The sequence below is a fragment of the Camarhynchus parvulus genome, chromosome 2, assembly GCF_901933205.1.
Source record: "Camarhynchus parvulus chromosome 2, STF_HiC, whole genome shotgun sequence".
NCBI lineage: Eukaryota > Metazoa > Chordata > Aves > Passeriformes > Thraupidae > Camarhynchus > Camarhynchus parvulus.
Window position 1 is genome coordinate 22,592,165 of NC_044572.1, and position 23,041 is coordinate 22,615,205.

At 40.9% G+C, this 23,041-nt stretch overlaps 1 protein-coding gene across 1 annotated transcript; it reads left to right on the top strand.

The window, feature by feature from the left end:
* The first annotated feature begins 231 nt into the window (after positions 1-231).
* STEAP1 (STEAP family member 1) lies at positions 232-12,213 on the top strand. Its single transcript, XM_030971528.1, has 5 exons — positions 232-637; positions 3,648-3,752; positions 4,537-5,049; positions 6,475-6,639; positions 8,237-12,213. Exons 1-5 carry the CDS (start codon positions 404-406, stop codon positions 8,492-8,494), a joined length of 1,275 nt encoding a protein of 424 aa, XP_030827388.1. The 5' UTR covers positions 232-403; the 3' UTR covers positions 8,495-12,213.
* The last annotated feature ends 10,828 nt before the right edge of the window (positions 12,214-23,041 follow it).

Here is a 23,041-nt window from a genome sequence, read left to right on the forward strand (position 1 = left end):
ACCGGAGGGAAGAGAGAACGGAATGAAAGGAGAGCAGAAGGGTTCCCGGATCCGAAGGGCCTGGGGGCACTGGCGGGCCCGGAGCGTGCTGTGATCCCCCAGCGCGCCCCGTCCCAAGCGGCGGGGCTGCCGGCAGGGGTCCGGCCGGTGGAGGCGAGGGGCGCCGGGGTGGGCGGGAGCGCACCTCGGTACCGGTACCACCTCCTCCTCCCTGCGGCGGTGCGGGGAGGGAGCAGGTGAATGCGCCCTTTGTCCGGCCGAGGCCCCAGCAAACCCACGGCCGGGGGCTCTTTGGGCCGGCCGATGTCGGCGGAGAGGCCCCTCCGGGAGGCCGCGCCGTCCCGCCGCCCGCCGCCGCTCGGGCCGGCGCACGGCTCACACCGCCCGAGCGGAGGGGAGCGGGATGGGCGCGGAAGGCGGGGCCGGGAGGGGAGGTGGAGGCTGCGGCCGGTCTCCCCCGCCTCTCATCTCCTCAGAGTCCGGCAGTCGCTCCGCTGCTGATCCGAGGCCGCCTTCCCCTCCGAGCGGCGCCGCCGGGCGCTGCCCGCCTCGGACGGAGCCAAGCCGGGGCCGCCGCGCCGCCGCTCCCCGCGGGGGGACCTGCGGCGGGAAGGAGAGGCTGGGCTGCCGGGCCGAGGTGAGTGAGCCCGGGGGCGGACAGGGGCCGGCCGTGCCCGCAGCCGCCGCGGAGGTGTCCGGCCGTGTGCGCCCGCCCGGCCGGGCTGCAGCGCGTTCCGACGCGGGCCCCGCCCGCCACGCGGCCGGGCCGGGCCGGGCCGGTCTGGGCTGGGCCAGGCGGGGAACCCCCGGCAGGCTCGGGCTGCCTGGGGCGTAGTGCCCCGGGCTCGTTCTGGCCCAGGAGAGCGCTGAGCGACACTCTCCGGCTCCCAGCCTCTGGGCTTTCATTCAGTTTTCCACCGAGCTCAGCAGAATTTTTGAAGAGCGGGGAAAGTTCTGAGCTCGCGTGCCGAGTGCCTGCAGCGTCCTGCACCGTGCAGCGGGCACTTGGAAAGCGAGACGCTCATGCCCAGCAGTTTCATGCTGTAATTTTCCGATAGTGCCGAGAGAGGAGTGCAGGCACTGTCCCGCACCCCTTCCATCACCTCCTCGTTATTATCATAGCCTGTCTGTTTTACCCATTTTTTCTTTTTTCGTGAAACCAGCCCTGAAACCCCTTACTCAGGAAAACCTCCCAGTGACTTGGGATGATGTTTTCCCGGGAAAATGTCTGCACAGTCCCTGATGGTTCAGCGTTACAGTGAGCGTGCTGTCCCGGTACAAAATTCAGTACCGTACTCAGAGCGCTGGAAACTTGGCTTTCTGCAGCGGGACGCCCTCCACCCTCGTTGACAGCTGCGTCCCAGAGCAGAAGGGATGTGCACTGAGGGTGGACGTTAATATAACTTTCCTTTCATAGCAGTTCTGAGTTAGGTATCTAACTCTGTCTCTTGCAGGACCCCTAATTTTTCTTCAGATGTATTTCAAAAAGACATATAGTCTAGATTACTTCTTTCTAGCAATTTGTAAGGCCCTGAGTAGTGAATTGTACGTGCTCTTCTTTTGGGGTTTTCAAAGGCTATTACTGTGCTTTATTACTGGGAAATAATTTCGTGTTAATTGGTATCAGAAGCCAAGTGGAATATGATGGTGTGACACTTGAGTTTCCTTGCATGCTGTGGTATGGCTGAAACCCATAGTTCCCTGGATGGGCACATGCATTCATTCACACACACTTTTTCTTTCTGTCTTGTTTTCTGCTGCATAAACCTTTAATGCTCTATTTAACGTTGTATTAAATATTGTATCCCAAAAAAGCCAATAAATCAGCTTTTAGGATTAGCAGCTGGCATTCTAGCTCATGGGTTGCTTTTGTTCACATCATGGCATCATTTATTACATCTTCATCAATATAAACCTTTAACTGGAGACTAATCATGGACTCTTTGTTTCTCAATTTTCTGAATGAAGAGTGATAGGAGAATGAGAACTGGGTGAATCAGGCTTTTCCATACAGAGCTTCCCAAACTAAATTATGCTTTTGGGCCTCTAAGACAGTGTGGTAGCCAGAAGGTAGGCCTGAAAGACCTTCATATTATAAGTTCCTTAAAAATAGATGGGGATTTCACTGTATTTGTTATTAGGTTTTTTACAGGTAAAGTTCCATTTGTAAACTTTTCTTTGAATTGTAACAGCTAGAAATTTTGTCTATTGAAACATGTAGAAGTAGAAATTCTAAAATCAGAAGCTTTGTGAAGATACACGATACCCCAAAACTTTTGATAAAATTACCAGGACTAGCCCTAGGAATAGGGGGGAAAAACCAGAAGTGTGCCTTCATGAGTCCATGCTTTCTTGTGTGCAGGATATACAAAGGATAACCTTTTTCTACACCATTAGCTGGTCTAGGAATGGCTTAACAGCCTGACCTTCAGACAGAACTCTTGTTGACCCTCCTCTGTAACACTTGTCTGAAAGGTTATGCTCAAAGGGAGAGCTGACTATCAGGAGGGAAAAATCCAAAGAGAAATGCTAAGGAAAAAAGCACTTCCAAAAAGAATATTTCAGCTTCAGCTGCCAGGTGGCCTGGCAGAGAGCAAACCCTCATTGCAGACAGTAAAAGACTGTAAGACTCATCCACTGAAGGAACCAGACACAGTAAAAGAAAAATGGTCAAAGTCTGATTTCTCCATATAATTTCCCAGAAGATTTATGCATATAAAAGAATCAGTTAGAACAACAGTTTAGTAATTCAGCTGTTCAGTAGGAAAGTACATGGAAGAGCCACCTAGTAATTTTCTTAAAGGTTGTCACAGAAAGTCACCCTGTGGTATGGCACTCTGAGCTTCCAGCAGTGGTGCCGGGGCCTCTCCTCCTGCAGTGAGCCACAGTGTGACACACACCTGGCAAGTCCTTGTGGGCAAGGTCCTTGCAGGCCCTGTAGTTATTTTATGCTCTTCAAAATACTGTCTTTCCTGCTATCCTGGGATTTTCAGAAACATCTCTTTCTGTTTATCAATTCTCTTCCTTTTTTCTTCTTTTTCTGCCATCTGATTTTTTGTCATTCCTAATAGCTTAGAACCTTTTCTGCTGCTACTTGTGGTGATGAGTATTGCCAAAATACCTGGGAACAGCATGAGCGAAGCTACAGTTTCTTGACAGTCTTGAAGGGAGAATACACCTCTAAGGCCTCAGAGAGACTGTCAGGTCGACCAATCCTAAACCCAAAAATATATTAGAAACCACATCTCCATGGGCTTCTTGCATCAGAAAGTCTCATGAACTTAAAATCCATCTTCACAACATTTTACATGCTTTTTATGCAAGCTGTTTCAAACTAATTTGTGGTCATTTAAAAACTTGAATTAATGCATTAATTCCACTGGTGACAGGGATATTAGGCTTAAATATTATTTTTCATTAGTAATTTTGTTCTGTTGATTTATGCTCTCTTTTATTCTCAGTTTTGCCCAGAAAATAAGCTGAGCTTTTTCCATTTTCAGAGGACAGACTTTCCTTTCCCTAGCTGACTGTGCCTTTTCCAGCAAATGTGTGGAGGAGAAGGAAGAAAACAATTTGAGGGAAAATAGGCCTCAAAGTTCCAGTGTGGCATTTCAAAACCTGTTTTACATCCTGTATTTGTTTTGCAGGGAGTTTCCACAATGGAGAAGAGGGAAGGTGGTAATGGTGCAATTGATCAGAATGCAGGTCAGAACATCATGCCAAGAAGAAATACAGGAAATCTTAACTACTTGGTAATGTTTTTCTAAAAAAGCAGCTCATGTGTCACATAGAATATTGCAATCCTTGATTCAGTTTTGTCCAGCGACAGTGTTACCAGCACACTGGCATATCACGAATATTTCTGAAATGTTGTCACAATATTGATGTGAAGAGATAAAAAGGTAGAGAACATCTCATTCAATTTAATCACAGTCCATGATAAAAAATAAACAAAGCTTGAGGCAGCTAAAAACTACATGAGGGTAGCTGCTAATTGTATTTTATCAGATGAGCAAAACGCCATAGAAATAATTTGGGATATTTACACAGGAATATAAAATTTATCTTTGGGGGAATCTTCATGATAGCAACATTGCACTCAGGAAGTTTTCCACATCACACAAAAAAAGATCCAGAAAAAAAAGTCCTTTAATCCTTCCTTGTGCATGTTATTTGGGTTACATCATTAAGTCTATAACTGAAATTTGAAATCTATAACTTATATAGTAAGAAGTTGAAATGATGCTTCACATCGTTCCTTCCTTGCAGTATCATTATCTTCCTGGAATGAAAATCTTTTAAAATCACTGCAGATAATGAAAAATGGGAAATCTACACTACAAGTGCTTTACTTAAGTGCTGACTATGCTGTTTGAAATATTATGTTTCCAAGTTACCTTGTCTTTAACAGTGCATGTGTTTTGTATATGGTTCCACTGCTGTAAGTTTTAAAAGTCATGATGGCAAATACTGTCATTACAGAAGTTTCTTATCTTTGCTTGAACTCACTTTGTATTTCTGTTCTGTCCCTTCCAGAATGTGGATATGCAGGTTGCCAATCCAGCAGAAGCAACTGCACTTTTTGATTTACATCAAGCACACCATTTTGCTGAGTTTGAACACTCTTCAGAACAGCACTGCAAGCAGGATCTGTTCCCTAAGTGGCACTTGCCAATGAAGATAACATCTGTGATCTCATTATTAACATTTATTTACACTTCCATGAGAGATGTCATATATCCTTTTATAACCAAAAAAGAAAACGTTTTCTATAAAATTCCAATCCTTGTCATAAACAAAGTTTTACCAGTGACTTCGATTACCCTTTTAGCACTAGTGTATTTACCAGGAATATTAGCTGCTAGTTTCCAGCTGTACTTTGGCACGAAATATAAAAGGTTTCCCCAGTGGCTGGATAGATGGATGTTATCAAGGAAACAATTTGGACTTCTCAGTTTCTTCTTCGCTACATTGCACGCCTGCTATAGCCTGTGCTATCCAATGAGAAGATCATACAGATACAAGCTGCTGAACTGGGCATTCCAGCAGGTATGATGGGCACACAAACACCAACCCTTCTGTATTCAGAAAATCCTTGCAAATCTGGATGGGGGAAAGTCATTTTCATTGCCTTTGTTTGATTTTCAAGTACATTCACAGAGAGCACTGTTCAGGGATGGAGCAGGACCTAGTTGCCAAAGCGTGTAATAGAGTCAAGAGTCATCACAGCTGTGCCAATATATATTAAATAAGTAATTTTCTTAATTTGGGAATTTTTTTTCCATCTATAAAATGCAAAATTGTATCTCACAGGAACATTTAAGTCTTTGGCACACTATTAGTTTAACGAAGATTTCTTCTCTGGACCACTGAAATCTAGAAACAAAAACTGAGCACTGAACACAACATTTTTAGACACCTTTGCTGCAGTGAAGGAGGGCTGAGCTAAATCACAGTAATCTGTATTTGCACAAACTAAATTTGTGAATACTGATGGCTCACATTTGGGCTGATACACACTACCTTATTTAAACATAGGATTTCAATGATGCTTCTGACTCATGGTCAATAATTGGCTTGCAAAGTTCTCCAATACCCTCTGTAACCAGAGGGTTCCTAATACTCACCTATTTCCTTGGTGCCATAAGTAATGCAGTATTAGGAATATTCCAATATAAGGTATAGACTGCAAATATATGTTTTTGTTACCCCAAAAGTCTTTATTATTAAAAATAATTAAAAGCACAATATGATGATGTCAGTAGATTCTTAAGGTTTTTGTAAACAGTCAAATTATCTGTTGAAAACTCTGAAATCAGCCTTACTGGTAATCTGACATGAATGGATTACTAGAAATTTCCTTGAGATTCCAGTCAAGATGCAGAAATTATCATATTTGGGGGATATTATGCCATGGTGATCACTAGCAGGATCAAAGTGCTGTTGCAAGTAGTTGTAAGTAAGAGAAGCTTTGACATCAGTTTATTAAAATCACAAATGTACCAAGTTGTGTTTTTTAAAAAAAACAGAGCTAAACAACTACCATGGCAGGATATTTTTATTAAGAAGGCCTGCTGAATTACCTCCCTGAAGTAGAGCTGTTAATATATTTCCTGTTGTTATAATCTCCCTGATATGGTATTTAGCCATAGGTGGCGGTTTTTTTCTTGTCAAAACCAAGATTTATCCTTGCTGTGAAGGCAGGTTAAGAGGCCTCAGAATCAGGCTCTCCTGGGCCAAGACACTGGTGAAGTCTAAATGCTTCTCTCTAAAAGCTCACCTTTGCTCTGGATATACCAGTGAAGGCTTTGTCATCAGGAGTAAACAGCAGTTATATTCAAAGACATTCAAACAAACCAAAATACTGTTTTTCTTTGTTTATTTCATTAATATTATGGTGAAAACAGTAAAATTATATTTAACACAAACAGCCAAGTGTGTCAGTCTGTAATTTTTATGGTGTTCTTTTGGCAGGTCAAACAAAAAAAAGAAAATGCCTGGATTGAACATGATGTTTGGAGAATGGAGATTTATGTGTCTCTAGGAATTCTGGGACTTGCTTTGCTGGCCCTCTTGGCAATAACATCCATTCCATCTGTCAGTCTCTCTTTGACCTGGAGAGAGTTCCACTACATTCAGGTGTGCATGAATGAATATCATTGCTGCATGTTGTTAGTCCCATTTGTAGAACTGTGTGTTATCAGCTAAAGCCATTAGGAGTTAGAAATATCAAACACAAAGTTAGTGAAACCAATGGAAAGGTTTGTTCCATACTCTTTGTTAACTGGTTTGTGAGAAATGTTCTTTCCATTACTCTTTTGTTGGGAGAACAGGCTGTTGTGTTCAGTGTATAAAATGGAAAGAAAAGACAACTCCATACCACTTTTTTTTCTCCTCCTGACTTTGTGACCAGCAGCAATTGTCCCTTTGAGACCTTTTCTTAGCTCTGGTGCTGAAGTCATCTTCTAGGTATCTTTCCTCTCCCGAACGTGCCATGTCCTGCTGAATTTGGAGTAGGTGGCATTGAATCAGTCAATGCTGTTTCCATATGGCACACACAGGGTATTCTGAAAGAGACATCTTAGAACAGATGCTGGATAATCAAATCCAGCCAGTCTCGAGTTTGCCACAGCTGGGCTTGTTTCCTTAACCCAGGCATTTGGGTTGGTCTTGATTTCCTTGTGTCATATGCAGTAATAATCAGGGTGGTTCAGCTGACATCAGTATGGTCACACTAGACTTAAACAAGTGTTGGATCAGGCCCTCAAACACCAAAATCTGAAAATTCAGTAATCTACTAAGGATCTGACATTTGAAAATTTGATTTATATTTTAAAAGCAGATCTGAAGTGTATAATCACCAATTACTGATTTGATATTCTGCCCACTCTACGAAGTCTATAATTTGTAAGATAAGTGTACAGACAAAATAGAAAAGTCAGGAGGAAGTCTCCAAATGCATGACTGCTTTCACTGTTGAAATACTATGGTGAAGAAACCCAGATGAGTAATACTTCTATGTTGAACTTTATAAACAAATAACTTTATTACTTAAAAATCATGTTCTGTAGCAGAACAGCAGTTGGGAGCTGTAGCATTCAGCAGTTGGAAATACAGTGTTCGACTTCACTGATGAGTACAAGATTATTAAGTGACAAGAAACTTAAAATTACTAGTAAATTTTCTTTATTCCTGAATTTTGTAAACAATCTAAGCCAAATTTACCACTGTAAGTGAAATGAAAGACTTGAGTTTCCTGTAGTTTTGCAGGGCTTTTGCCATAGTACGAGACTTACTCGAGTTTGTGATTTTAATTTAGCTTAAAATTTTTCTTTGCAAGCATTCAGTTAATCGCTTTATATATCTGGTTTTGAACTTATAATGATTTATCATGGAATTAAAGTAATTTAGTATACAGATGTAAATTGAGATATTCAGGATTGAGCATGTTTCAGGAATAACCTGCAATCTCTTCTGTATTTTAGCTAAGTATCGTAGCATTACTTGAAAAATGTGGCTGTTCCATTTTCTTTTACACTGGCATAAAGGAGTACAGTTGGAGTCTTGACCTACAGTTGTTACCTTTTAGTTTAAAGCCAGTGGTTGCTTTTCTTTGACTTGAGCATGTTGGTCAAGGCCCATCCAGATTTCTGTATTTGCTTAACAGAGTACTTTTTTTGCCAAGTTGGGAAAAATAAATAGCTTGCTATTTTCTTTCTCTTCTTTCTCTTTTCAGAGCAAGATGGGATATTTAGCCCTGCTGCTATGCACTGTTCATGCACTGGTGTTTGCTTGGAATAAGTGGGTTGATGCTAACCAATTCATCTGGTATACGCCACCTTCATTTATGGTTGCAGTTTTTCTTCCTATTGTAGTTCTGCTCTGTAAATGCGTCCTGCTTCTCCCGTGTTTTAGGAAGAGGATAAGAAAAATCAGAAATGGTTGGGAAGCTAAGACACAAGCCAATCAAACCAGCATAACTTCCAGACTGTAGATCAAATATGGACATTTCCTGTCTATGTATCTAAATGTGCTCAAAGCCATGAAATTTTCGCTCTGAGCTCTGTTTTCACATTTTCTATAGATGTTTCTTTCTCACTTTTTTTTTTTTTACTTCAGGAATATGAGATACTTGATGCAATTCTGTCGTTTTCAAAGACAGAAAACGAAAAAATCTATTTTACACTTTAATCTATTCAGTGTTTTGGTATTTGATGATTTCTTTCTTCTGACTCACTGCTTTTAAAATCCAAGTGTTTCATTGTCTCAATCCCAGTTCTTTTGTATGCAAAAGCAAACATAAATTATTTCTCCAGATGACCACAGAAAGTAAAATATTATTACACCACAGAGCCCAGGAATGCTTTCTGCTTCACACAGCCATGTGTGTACCTTCATTAAATCTCAGAATTATAATGGGATAAAAACTAGAGTATTTATCATCCCATTGCCTCTTAGCACCAGCAGCCTGTGTTTCACTCTGCAGAGTGGGGACCTTGGCATATGAACCAGACAGAAACTGTGTACTCCTGCCAGGTCTTGAATGTAGACAAGTGAGCAAGCAGAATTACAGGGATCTTTACAAGGTAAATATCTCCTGAGGCTTGGGCACAGTCTAAAAAAAGAGTTTTTAGACTCAGATTTCCATCTTATCCAGGACTAGGTGTGTCTCTGTTTACTTGAAACGATAAAACATTTCCCATTTTTTATTCCATGAACACATTCTTTTGTTTCTGATGCTGGAAATTTTCCATGCTTTTGACCTAAGCCTGCAGCCCTTGACATGTGCTAAACTTTATTTGCACAAATTATTCCTGTGGGATAAATCCATCAGGTAAATGTGTTTTTTTGTTTACTCTAGGGCAAACACAATTGTGTGACTGGAAGAAAAACATTAAAAATAGACATTTGAATCTTGCCAATGATTTGGTGAGATTGTCATGTTAAATGGTTTCCAACTGCATTTGCTTTTACAGAAATTTTCTTAATAACTTTAATAAGCTCATTAAATCCTGCTTTCCCTACATTGCATAGGTCTGGCAGAAAGTTTTAAATGAATAATTCATTTGTTAGTATCTGTTTTGAAATATGTTATTCAGTAGTAAATATTTCCACCCAACATCAGGAATGTTTCTGCCAGTCTGCCTGCAGGAGTTGACTAACACATGGACTGTTGATGCCACCTATTGCTGGAATCCTCTGAATGAGAACTCTAATTGGTAATGGCTCTGGTGTTAAAACAAACAGGAAAACAACATGTGCCTAAAAAAATGTAATACACGGTGTTAATGAATCTGTTGCCTCTTTCTGGACTTTTACATGGAGCATAAATAACGGACAAATTAAATAGCTACAGGGATATTATATTTTGTATTTCCTGGGTCATTACCATTCAATTATTGCAGCTTAAAAGTTGGCCTTTTTAAATTTGGACGTAATGTAATACTATGAAAGTAACTGGGGACATGGTGACCTATGTAATATAAATTGAAATCTGTGGCATTATGTATCAAACCAGTAATGCATGACAGAGGCCAAAATCCTGCAATACAGGAAGCTGGACTGCAGTGTTAATCTAAGTTTCTAACAGAGTAGGAAAAGTATGGTGCTCAATGCATTTGCATTTATATCTCCATTAATTAAATAAATCTTTAATAAGCTCTATGCACTTGTTACACAAGGTAGTCCAAGACGGCATAACTTCATTCATTTCAACTAGTTAATATGGTTGTAATTGATAATATAAATTACAGGGGCAAACCAATTTCAAGATCATCACATACTATCCAAACTGACCTTTTAAGCTCATCATTCAGCTGGGGACATTAAGCACACTTCAGACTTTTCTCTCTAGCATTGCCCAGAGGCAAACCCAGAAGTGTCTTCTACGACATGAAATTTACAGTCTACAAAAGCTATTCCAAAAATCACACATGACATCCAAACATTCAAGTGTTTTTCCCTACAGATTGTTTCAAGTAGGAGCCAGGTTTTCTGTGTCACATCTAGACATTTCTCTAGAAACTGCCATTGAATGCTTATAGCCAGAACTTGAGACTTCAGAAGTGAGTCTCTTTGCTTTCTAAGTCTTTAGTAAACTACATCTTAATAACTCACTTCCCAGTGTGCAGGCTGCTCAGGGAAGTGGTTGACTCACTATCCCTGGAGGTATTTAAAAGACATGTATATGTGGTGCTTAGGGACATGTTCTCATGGTAGGCTTGGCAGTGTTAGATTTATGGTTGGACTCAATGTAAATTATTCTATGATTTGCTTTTTAGGCATTCAGATACAACAGTGAGGAAGATCTATATAGGGCTAATAAGAAAATGCTGTTGACAGTATTTAATTTCTCAGTTTGTGGCAGACATGGTTTAGTTCAATACTGGTGAATCTACATTCATATGTACCTTTTAATTTATGTTTATGTACTTTTTTCAAATTCAGTGTATTAATAGGCCTATATACTATTACAATACATTAACTGAATGTGTGTGCACATTTTAGGCACTTATTTGTATAACACTAATTCGTTTTATAAAACTGTACATCATTAAATGCTTCAATGCATGCTGTATCTGCCATTGTGTCATATACATCCAGGGTAAAAGGGTAAAAAGGCACAGTACACTCTAGAAGAGTTGCTGATAGAAACAGTCAAGGGAAACCATTTTCTCCATGCTAGTGAAGAGCCTGGAGCCTCCAAAGGAAAGAAAACAAAGATGCAAAAAGCAAAATGGGCACTTCATTGTGTAATGAAATTGCATTTTTCCTGACAGTACCTTTAACTGTATATTCTAGCATTCAGAGATTTTTGAAAAGGAAGAGAAAGCTTTGGAGGGAGACCCAAGATCCCTGGAAATGCAGATCAAAGACCAAGAAGAGTTCAAGAATAGCAAGGGCATTGAGGAAAGACATGTATGGGCATACTTTTGTGTAAGAATCCATCATTTTAGTGGCAACGGCTTTAAATTTGTCTATAAGGCCTGCAAAGTACTTTTTTCTATTGTTACATGTCTCCAATGTATTTGAGAGACACAGAATTGAAACTGGAGATATAAATTGTTAAAGAGGCCTAAGGAATTTTATGCCAAATTTATTTGGAGAGGTCATATCCAGAATACTCTTCCCAGTAAGTGACAGAACCAATCATTGTTCAGGAAGCTAGAGCCAGGGCTGTGTTGGCTATTGTGTAATGCAAATTCCTGTTGACAGCAGCATTTATTGTAAGCAGTCCCTCCCTTTGGCTACTCTTCTCTGTTCTGTCAGTGCTGCCAGTTGTTAAAGATGTGAAGTTCATCAGAGTAGGGCATTGGATCCAGTTGAAAAGTAAAGCAGAGAGAAGAATGATTCAGCCAGATCCACTCATGGGTCTGATTCACCTGACAGTCAGTGTCCTACATATGTCATTAGGAAGGACTCAAAGAGGAAGGGTGTAAACAGGCAGCTTAACTTAAACCAGCCCTAAATGAAAAGTTCCAAATGCTCCTAAAAGTTAAAACTTGCATTATTTCATCCTATGTCAGTAGCAAGAATATTCCCTCGCTTCACTTTTTTGTCATGTTCTTAGTTTTCCATGAATCAGTGGGGAAAAATGTGCTCTAGAAATTGTCATCAAAACCCATATAAAACTGACTGCTGTCTATGTGACTGTGGGCTGTGTGGTTTCATTTGTAGAGATGATGAGCTCACATCTCCACTTTTCTCCTACATCCAGACTTTCTGGTACTGTCCCTTAACAACACAAAATATGCTAACCATTTTTGAAGTTCAAACTAATTTCTTTTAAACTGATTTTCTTTAAATGGCATTAAAGGAATAATTTAAAAAACCAAAACAAACAGATCAATTTTTGAAAACACATTGAAACCACCCCAGAAGAATGTAATCTGCTGTTGTTGCTGTAAGTGTCTGGCAATGGCTGATCATTACCACTGATGTTTTTTCAGTAATGCCAGGATTTCTTGATCCCATGAGCATATTCTGTTGCTGATGGCAAAATTACTTCTTATTATTTCTTTTATTCAAACAAGTCTCATTAAATTGAGTTGCCTCAGAGTTCAATTTTTGCATCATTCTTTGAACTTTTCTGTAGATTAAATTTAACACTTGTATGGATGAAGTGAGGCTAATTTATTAAGTAGGCATAATAAGTTTTCAGAGATTTTCAGCTGAAAATACATAAAACCAATCCATGAACCAAACTCTGCAAGCATAAAAAAGACCACAGCTACTTTCAATAAAGATGATACAACAGAAGTTTGAGTTGTTTTGTATTTTTTGTTTCTTTTTTATGTATATTTCCTCTTCATAGCATGAAAGTACATTGCTGAGATAAATATCTTTGACTTGGTTAAAGATGTGTAGTCACTGTGGGACTTGTAGAATACTAATATTGCTACTGATACAAGTATTTGGTCCTTAAATTTCTTTTTTTTTTTTTGGTCTCACTACTAAAATAGAAGTGAGGCAAATGTGGGGATTTTTTAACTGGACAGTCAAATTTGTAGTTTGCAGTCATGTGCAGTCTTTACATGCTTACAATTTATTGTTGAATGTACTCTACTGAAAAGATTTTTCCACATTAATATCTCCATTACTTGGCATGCTGAGAAGTATTGCTGGACTTAAAGGAATGGCCTTATAACCCACCTCTAATTATTTCTCTGCTTTATTTTTTTAGTCCTGTGACTCATATATAAAACTGAATGGCACTTCTCTCTTGCCTGTACCTGTGCATGTACCAGAATAACTTCTGAACAGTGCATCTTATTCATTCAAAAATATTCTAACAGGAAATCCTTAAAAAGAAAATAAACAAGAAGCTGGAATGGGAAAAAAAACAAGCCACTTTCAAATCTCCTCAAGTATCTCTACAATTATAGTTTAGAAATCTAACAATTGTTAGATGTCACCCATAATTAAAATCATAATTTCCCCCTTCTAATTAAAATCATACTTTCCCCCTTCTAATTTCCAATCGACTTTGTACATCTTTATTTATCACATCATTTTTTCACATCTTCATTTATTCCCTGATAATTAATGACAAACCAAAGTATATTCTGGGGCTATGAAGCTGTGCAAAGAGGCATCAATGTGGAATCAGAAGGAACAGGACAATTGGCAATCTGTGAAAAAGAGGGAAGGAGACATTGCAAGCACTCAGATTTTCTTATGAAAGAGTAAAGGAGCCCAGTGGATGTTAAAGGGTAAAAATAAGTAGATGAAGGATACTGAATGAGATCAATGAACATCATCAAGTTAGTAGGGAATAGAAACCCTTAGTAAGAGAGATGGGTAAAATGGAGGACAACTGAATGACTGGTGGGACAGTCTGAAAACTCTGAAGTGAATCTTTGAAACAGAGGGAATGGGAGAGTTGGCTATCCACATGGAGCTGGTGAATGGAATGAATAAATACAAAGAGCCCAGGTTTGTGTAGAGTTTGACCTGCACAACCTATTAAGTTGCAAACATTTCTCCAACCCTGAAATACCATTTCAGGCATTTCTGGGGAAATCTGTTCAAAATCTACTGACACAGATGAGCACAGGTGATATTTTAAGTGGTTCAGTGACATACCGCTTCTGAAGTTTGGGGAACGAGTCATAGATATTGCTCCACTTTTCATAATGATCTTTATATAAACTGAATTATTTTCAAATAACAGCAGACTTTGCTGTTTTATTTCCTGGTTAAGTGTACATCATATGCTAAACAAAGGAAAACTCTTATGTAAAACACAATGAAACTAAAGCACTCTTAAACATGACTTACACAAAATAAGGAACCAGCTGAAACCAGATTTAGATGGTGCATTACTCTAAATTCAGAAAATTCCTTATGAACTTTAGTTTTAGTCTTGTGTTGATATGACTATTCTACTTTAAATATTAAATCATCACCATTTGGTTGTTGCAGAGACAAAATTGCCAATGAAATAAATGTGACTTTTACTCAGTTATTCAGAGCAAGATTTTTCTCCTACAGTCACAGAAATACTTCATGTCTTCACTGTTTTGGATGCAATTACCAATAACTTGTTCACCTCCTCCAGTGTTTGGGATGGACTCTATCCCGCCAGGTACTTTCCATCAAGGCAGCCTTATCAAAGGAACAGCAATAAAATTTGTTACCGTTTTTTATTATCAGCCTGGCCTGAACCATTCCATATCCCAATACAGCAGCTGAGCCATGCAATCTCACAAAGTTTTATTCAGCCCTGTTTAACATCCTTACTCAGTTATTCCTAAGCACCTCTGCCCTGATTACAGAGAAGGGGCTTGGTGGCCTTGCGCAGCTGTTTATTCTATACCACAAACATCATCCATTGCTGGGAGCTGGTTTCAGCAGGAAAAGCTGGGGCGCCAGAACAGGGAGTGCACCTGGCTTGCCACAGTGGAGGGGCTGTCACCATTAACCCTGCTGACCTGGTCCCTCTGCCACCCACCAGACTTTCCTTCCTGTTTTCTCCAGAACAAGACCATGGACCTGTGGTGCTGATAGGACAGCTGTGAGGTGCAAATGAGCCAGGGGGCCAGGCAGCATGGAGCCAGAGCTATGGGAAGTGTCTGCCATCTTGGGGTTTGTTCCTGGTACAGAATACCCTTTTGTGGGTAAAACATCTTCTCTTTTGCATACTTCTACTATTAATAACAACTGCTGGTTTTATTGTGTGTTTCTTATATCATTGTTTTGCTCTTTTAGTAAATTGCTATTTTAATCCATAGTCTGTCTTTCATTGTCCCTCCCTTACCAGAAGGGGCAGGGTAAAGGGAGTGGCATATTTGGAGCATAGTTCCCTACTGGTGTCAAAACTAGCACAACGTCCCTGGAAACTCTTCCATAATTGAGTTCTTACACCTTTCTGACACCAAGGTGCTAAAAACATAAGGGAGAATTTGTGGTGGGGAATGCCAATGGTGAGGAAGAGAAAATGAAGTACATAGGGTAGGTAGGAATGAGATACACTAGAATGAGATGAGGATGAGTGAATGAAGCCGGGGGAAACTGTGAACCTACAGAAAGTTTGGGAGATGGAAGTGGGGTATAATTTAATTATAATTGAATACTCCCTTCTATTCTATTGTTCTATTCTATTCTATTCTATTCTATCCTATTCCAACCTTATCCTCCTTGATGCCACCCTTTCCCCACCTTTGATCCCTCCCTAAATATCCCATAGTAAGCCTTGCACATTCTTACAATCCCCCTAAAACAGCCAAAAATAATTTTCAGGTAATTATTTTTCTCTTGCAAGTCCCACTTCACTTTTAAAAAACACCCTTTTCAGGTCATATTACATTCAGGGGAGACAGTTTCTTTGTTTGATGACCTGGCAGGTTTCACCCCAGTGACAATGATCTGCTTATTCCCTTTGGATAGTCTTGTCAGTAGGCAATTTGGCTTCATTTTCATTGATTAGCTTGCTGAGTTTCCTTTGCCTGTTACTGCTCCTCTGACCCTCGTTGGGTCTTTGTTTTTGCCAGAATTAGGCTTTTATAATTTAACCCAGCAATACAGAGAAGCGCTTCTCACATGAGCAGAGTGTGTGTGGAGCAGCTGCATGAAAGGAAGGGACTAAAAAGGCGGGAGCTCTTCAAATGAGAGGGGAGAAGGTGGAAGGGGATTAAATAAAGATTTACAAAATATTGAAAACAGTGGGCAAGATAAGCACAGAACTATTTTTAACCAAATCTACCTTATCAGGAATAGAAGGGATTCAATAGAAATAGTAGGAAATCAGTTTACAACTGATTAAGAATGTGCATCTTCTTGCAGTGAACAAATTCTGGACCTTGCTACCACAGAGGGCTGTGGAGGCAAACAGAATCAGCAGGTTCAAAAGGAGGTTAGACAAACCCAGAAACAACAGTCCCTAAAGCAACACCAAAAGGGCTTTGTAGGTATGTACCCTATGACATCACTAGGGTAAATACAGATTTGGGAGGAGAGTACAAAATACAGCAGCCAAGATTGCATACTCTCCTTAAACAGCATTTTGTTTTGCTGCTCTTGAACATGTATTAGTGGGTTAGATAGGCTATTGGTCTGACCAAGTATGGTTTGTTATGCTCCCTTACATCAAGAGTAAATCACTCAGACTAATACATTCCTGTAAGTTTCATGGCTGAAAAACAAATATGTTAGGAATGACAATTTAAATTCTAAAGAAAAAGCTATTGCCTTGATAGTGGAAAACTGCTTAACTCTTAGGATGTGTAGCAACTCGTTGATCTCAGTTTTCATATCTGTGGAATTAACTACATAATTCTTCACAGGACTGGGAACTCAATTAGTATTTCATTGCTCTATAAACATACAGATTTTCCCTTTATAGTGCTAAGTTGCTACTGAATTATGGTTTCATTTTTGTTTGTCAGGGAATATTGTACAGCCAGCATGATCCCGTTAATGTTCAGAATCAGTTAACTGAAAACCTAATATATGACCACATACATGTAATAATGATATTACATTAATATTAATTTTAGTATTAATTAGTCCATTAGTATTAAGTATTTTTATGTTTTCACCACCATAATGATACATAATACACAGTGTAGTACCTCACCAGTACAGACTGGGGGCTGACATGTTGGAAAGCATCTCTGAGGAGAAGAAACTGGGGGTCCTGGCAGAGAACAAGCTGTCCATGAGCCAGCAGTGCCCTTACGACCTTGAAGGCCAATGGTATCCTGAGGTGCATTAGGAAGAGAATTGCCAACAGGTCAAGGGAGGTGATCTTGCCCCTCTACTCAGCCCTGGTGAGGCCACGTCTGGAGTGCTGTGTTCAGTTTTGGGCTCATCAGTACAAGAGAGACCTGAAGGTCCTGGGGTGGCTCCAGCAGAGAAGAACAAAGATGACTGGGGGACAGGAGCATCTCTCTTACAAGGAAAGGCTGGGGGAACGGGGTCTGTTCAGCCTTGAGAAGAGACAACTGAGAGGGGACTTCATCCATGTCTGTCAGTATCTGAAGGGAGGAGGTCAAGAGGAGGGACCAGGCTCTTCTCCGTGCTTCCAAGCAATAGGACAAGAGGCAACATGCAGAAACTGATGCACAGGAAGTTCCACCTGAACACGAGGAAGAACTTCTTTAGTGTGCAGGTGACCGAGCACTGGAACAGATTGTCCAGAAAGGTTGTGGAGTCTCCCTCACTGGAGATATTCAAGAACACAATCCTGTGCCACGTGCTCTAGGATAACTCTGCATGGGTAGGGTGGTTGGACCAGATGACCCACTGCGATCCCTTCCAACCTAAAACATTCTGTGATTTTGATTTTCACTTCTGCTCTCAAGAAAAACCCGTAGTCTACAGCTTCATGAAGGAAATTTGAAATCAAAGAGCTAAAAAAGTAAAACATACTAGTCTTAGGCTGTCAAATGGTGGCCAAGCCACAATCCAGCCTATGCTTTCCTCAGCTGCTTTAGTATTCAGGCAAGTATTAGAAACTTTTGAATAAGTTTTTCAGTTTTGCAATATTCATACTTCACTAGGAAGGAGGGTATGTCTGTTCTTCGTTAGGAAGTCAACCGACTGAAAGCTTTGGTCTGGATGCAATTGTTTGCATTAGAAAAATAATCTACTTCTCCCCTGACTTTGGGTCCAACAGTTATTGCAGCCATAAGACGACACTTTTAGAACCTACTGTCTCATTTTGTAGATACTTTTAAAGATGAGCAGCCACAAATCAAGAAAAAAAATTCTGACTTCTTACTTACACCACAAAGCAAATGTTGTTTCAAGGAGAAGTGGAAAGGTCACACATGACTTTGTTCTCCACATGAAACCAAGTATAAAGGTCCTGAAACCCCTCAACTGGGTATCACAATAGCAATGGAAAACCATAGTCAGAGAAATCTAGGAAAGGTTTCCTTCCTCCCTTCCTTCCTTCCTTCCTTCAGCTTCTTTCTGGTGAATAAATTTAATCAGATAGATCATAAAATCAGAAACAATACTCACTGTTTTTCTTCTTGGATTGCCTTAGAAATAGAAGCATAAACCTGGATTTTTTTTTTCTTGTGTGGGGGGAAAAGGAAGGGAAGACTAGTCCTCTACTTTAGGTGAATCACCCTTATTTTGTAATTTCTCTTGGGATGAAAGAGATGCATTGTCTTGTTTCACAAGCCTTGCCAGTATTTCTCAACTATAGTTTATTAAATGTGCTCTATAAAGGCATTTCTTCTCTTTCCTTCACTCTTTCTCTTTTTTCTCTCTTTTTTCCTTTCCTTTTTCTTTACTACATTCTTCTCTCTTTCTCAAAAGAATATCTAAATGGTTTCAGTTTTTTCTGTTAGTGCTTCTTTCCTTGTTTTTGATTACAGAAATTCAGATCCTACGAGGTCTGAAGAAGTAGTGATACCTGGACAGTTACTGAAAAAGGGACATCACAAACTGATGAAATCCAACAAGTGAAGGAAGAGACTTTAGTTGAGGTGTTTACCATTCATTTTTGTTCTTCATTTAATTAATAGTAAGGTGGTGGTATTTTTAATAATCTATTTATCTCAAAAAAACCCCCCTTTTTTCAAGTAAACAATAACATATCTCTCAGATTCATGTTGTCCTTACAAAGAATGGGTAAGAAGTATAAGTTTTATTTTTAGAGTAATTGCAGGCTGCCATAAGAAAAAATTAGTTGGTGTAAATGTTCCTGGCTGGGAAACACTGTATTTTTCTGCTAGGTTATAAAATTAGCTGTATTGAGCATAGTATGCCAAAAATTATTCTATTTGGTTTTGTTGCCCTGATAGGAAGCAAAATTTTATGTGTTTGTTTTCATACTCTTGCCACAAGGAAATCCCCAGGGCTTTGCTTTCCCATTGCCAAGAGGAAGAACCAGAATATCTGTTCCATTTACCATTTGGAAAGTCCTTTGTTATGTTCTATCCCTTAAAGGAAGAAATGTAATGCTGCCCTGGACTTTGCTAAAAACAAAAAAAAACACCTGCTAAGAGAAAATAGTCTCCTATTTTAACAGATTGTTTAAGATCTAATTTAACAGGCTACCTGAGAACTACACTGACTATAGATCTTGGTAGGTAATTTGAGAGAATTGTAACTATCCAATTTCATCCTTTTACTACAGAGACATGATCCAATTTTGCTGAGAGCTTAAGTATATAAAGGTATTTATATGCCCTTGCTCTCATGCAAATCTCCATGCAAAATAGGGCTCTCTATGCTTTTCCTGTTTGAACAGATCAGTTACACAGCAATGGAAGGAAGGCTGTAGTTGTTTTAGTCCCAGTTTCAAACAGGCATTTTCAAACTGCAAAACCTCAAAAAGGTAGAAGGAAAACATAAGAACAAGTTAAATCCATCAAACTGCCTTGATTTTAATTTTTAAATGCACTAGATACCAAGTTAGTGGTGTCTGTCCAACAGCCTGGTAAATGGCCACGTCTCAAGAGTTCCCTCATTTACCCCTGTGCCAAAGGCTAAAGTCAGATAGGTTTGCACAGACAGAGCAAGATGAGAAACAACTGGAGAAGAAATTAACAACAAAATGACCTTGAATTATATCCATGGGGCTGTGGGTTAGGAATGAAGGACCAGGGTCAGAGCTGACACACGTTACATAGTGCAGGCTGGAGGACAGAACCTGTGATGCTTTCCCATGAAAATGCAGCTAGACAGCACCCACAAGGCCAACAGAAAGCTGCTCAAGAAATAGGTGACAAATCATGCATTGTTAGTCACATACCTGTGTAGGAAAAAACTCCCTACTTGTTAAAAGAATCAACACAGATATAATGGTCATCTCCTAAACGCTGGAGTCTTCAGTTCAAGATTTTATCCTGCAATAACGTTTAAAAAAATCCCACAGGAAAGCAATGACAAACCTTCCAATTTATAGCCTTCTTATTAAGGCTTTAACTCAAATAAATTAAGAATTATAGGACTGCGACTGCCCTGATTTTGTGTGATACATGATCATTTTGAGGCACATAACTCAAGTGCTCATTTTCATGTAAATACTTTTCTGATAACAGGAGTCATATAAAGCAGCATATAAAGAGAATCAGCCACAAATAATGCAGGAAAGAACATTCTGCTCTTTTGTTTCGATACATTTTTTGGCTGGACTAAAATTTTTGAGCTCATACTTTGTAGCTGTACTGGCTACCAAAAAATAAGCCTGGGATAATGATTTTTGAATCAATAGCAAAGGAGAATATTAGAACAAGAAAATTAAGAGCTGACATGCCAGTTCTCACCATGGAAAGCACCAATTCAGTTCTGAGTGGTCTGTCAATGGGTTCACCTTTTTGGTTTTTTTTCTGTGGAGTAGCAACTCAGTCCTCAGTGTCTGGGAGCTGAAAATGCAGTTTGGAAAATCAAGCAATATAATTTCCATGCACCTGTTTACCAAATTAAAAAATACTTTAAAAATATGTTTTCACCATGAAGAAAGTTAATTATTTAATAATTGGGGAGGGTAATGAATGGCTTCTGAACTACAACAGAAAAGTGTCACAGTCATCTTTTCAAATTCTATAGGATGGTTGTCATGATTATATGTGGAAACAAATGTTTGTATTGATTGCATGATTAATTTTGCTGAAGTCCTCGGTTAATACATTATAGAAACAAATCAGTATGCACACACAAAAGATGAAAACTGTCACCTTCAGTGTTTAAGTGTTTATGGCTTCTTTTCAATCACTTGTGCATTCATCAGTTTTTACTGCAACATGAGACATATTTTCATATGGATTGGTCATTTTGAAATGCATTAAAAATAATTGAGGATTATACCTTGTTACTTACACAGCATAGCTTAATGAAAGGTAGAATATATTAGGTAGATCAGAAGATGTTAAAATCAGAAGCTATGCTTTTTCAGGAAAAAGCTCCATTTGTCTTCAACTGGAAATCTCCATGCCAAACAAGGTAGAATTCAGATCTTGGGGCTCAGCTTTGTTTTTATGTGGCTGATCCATGTATCTTATTTTGAGTAACACTGAAATTAGAGCACAACTCCCACCTACACAGAGTATACTGGGCACACAGCAAACATGGGGAGTGACCTCCTCACTAACCAAACCTGGAAAGCTGTTCTGGGCTGCAGGGACACCCAACACCCCCTCAGAATTGATTTTTCTGAGAAAGGTGGTGAAATGAAGGAATAGGTTGCCCAGAGAGGTGGTGGTGGTGCTCCATTGTTGGAAACATTCAGTCAGGCTGGATGGAGCTCTGAACAACCAGATCTAGTGGATGATGTTCAAGCTCATTGCAAGGGTGTTGGACTCTGTGACCTTTAAGGGTCCCTTCCAAGCCTGCCATTCTGTGACATATGATACAGCCCTGCAGCTGGCACTGGTTGCAGCAGTACCCTTCTGCCAGGAGAGGATAAGGAAAGGCAGCTGGTGATGAGTTCCTGCTGAAGAATGGCTGAGGCCCGGGCAGCCAAGCCGGGGCAGGGCCTGGGAGGCATGTTTTGCCCTCCAGGCCAGGAGCTCAGCTGAGGATGGGCCGGTTGCTCACAGCTCCTCCTGTACCAGCAGCCCCCGGGGCCAGCTCTACCTGTGCTGGGGGCATTGCACAGGCCAGAGGGGCTGGAGCACAGTGACAGTGACAAAAGCTGAAGGCACTGCAGGGCCATCCACAGCCCTCTTTCTCTACAGCGATTCCCTGTGCTGTCAGAGATCACAGAAACACAGAAATGCTGAGGTTAGCAGGGACCTCTGGAGATCATCTAACCAACACCTGTCAAGGCAGGGTAACACGGGAAAGCATCCAGGTGGGTTTTTAATGTGTCCAGAGGCAGGCTCCACAGCCTCCCTGGGCAGACAGTTCCAGTGCTCTGCCACTCTCAATGTGAAGTAGTTTTTGAGTTTTGGTTTATGGCAATTGCTCCTTGTCCTGTTGCTGGGCACCACTGAGAAGAACCTGGCACCACCCTCTTGACACCTGTCTTTGAGATATTTATATGAATTGATGAGAATCCCTCTGTCTTCTCCAGGCTGAACAGGCCAAGCTCCTGCAGTCTCTCCTCATAAGAGAGATGCTCCAGATCCCTCATTATTTTTGTTGTGCCCCTTGGACCCTCCCCTGTAGTTTTTCTTGCGCTGATGAGCCCAGAATGGACTCAGCACTCCAGATGTGGCCTCACCAGGGGCCGAATACAGGGGTAAGACCACCTGCTGGCCACACGCTTCCCGACGCACCCCAGGCTACCACTGGCCCTCTGACCGCACGGACACACTGCCGCCTCCCGATCAGCTATCACCCACCAAGGCCCCCACGTCCCCAGGATCCACCCGGACACGGCGGCGGAGCGGCCGCAGGGGGCGGGTCGCAGCGGCAGGACAGGCGCCGCCTCCCCGCCCGCCCGGCACTGCGGGCCCGAGTGCGAGGAGGAGCGGCGGCGGCGCGGTGCTCCTGGCGGGCGGGCGGAGGTGAGCGGCGCCGGGGCCGGGCCGGGGCGGGACGGGCCCCATCCCTGCCGGGCGCTCCTGGGCGCAGCCGCCGCCCGCGGGGCTCTGCCTGCTGCCCGTCGCAGCGGCTGCGCCGTGGCTGTCCCGGTCTC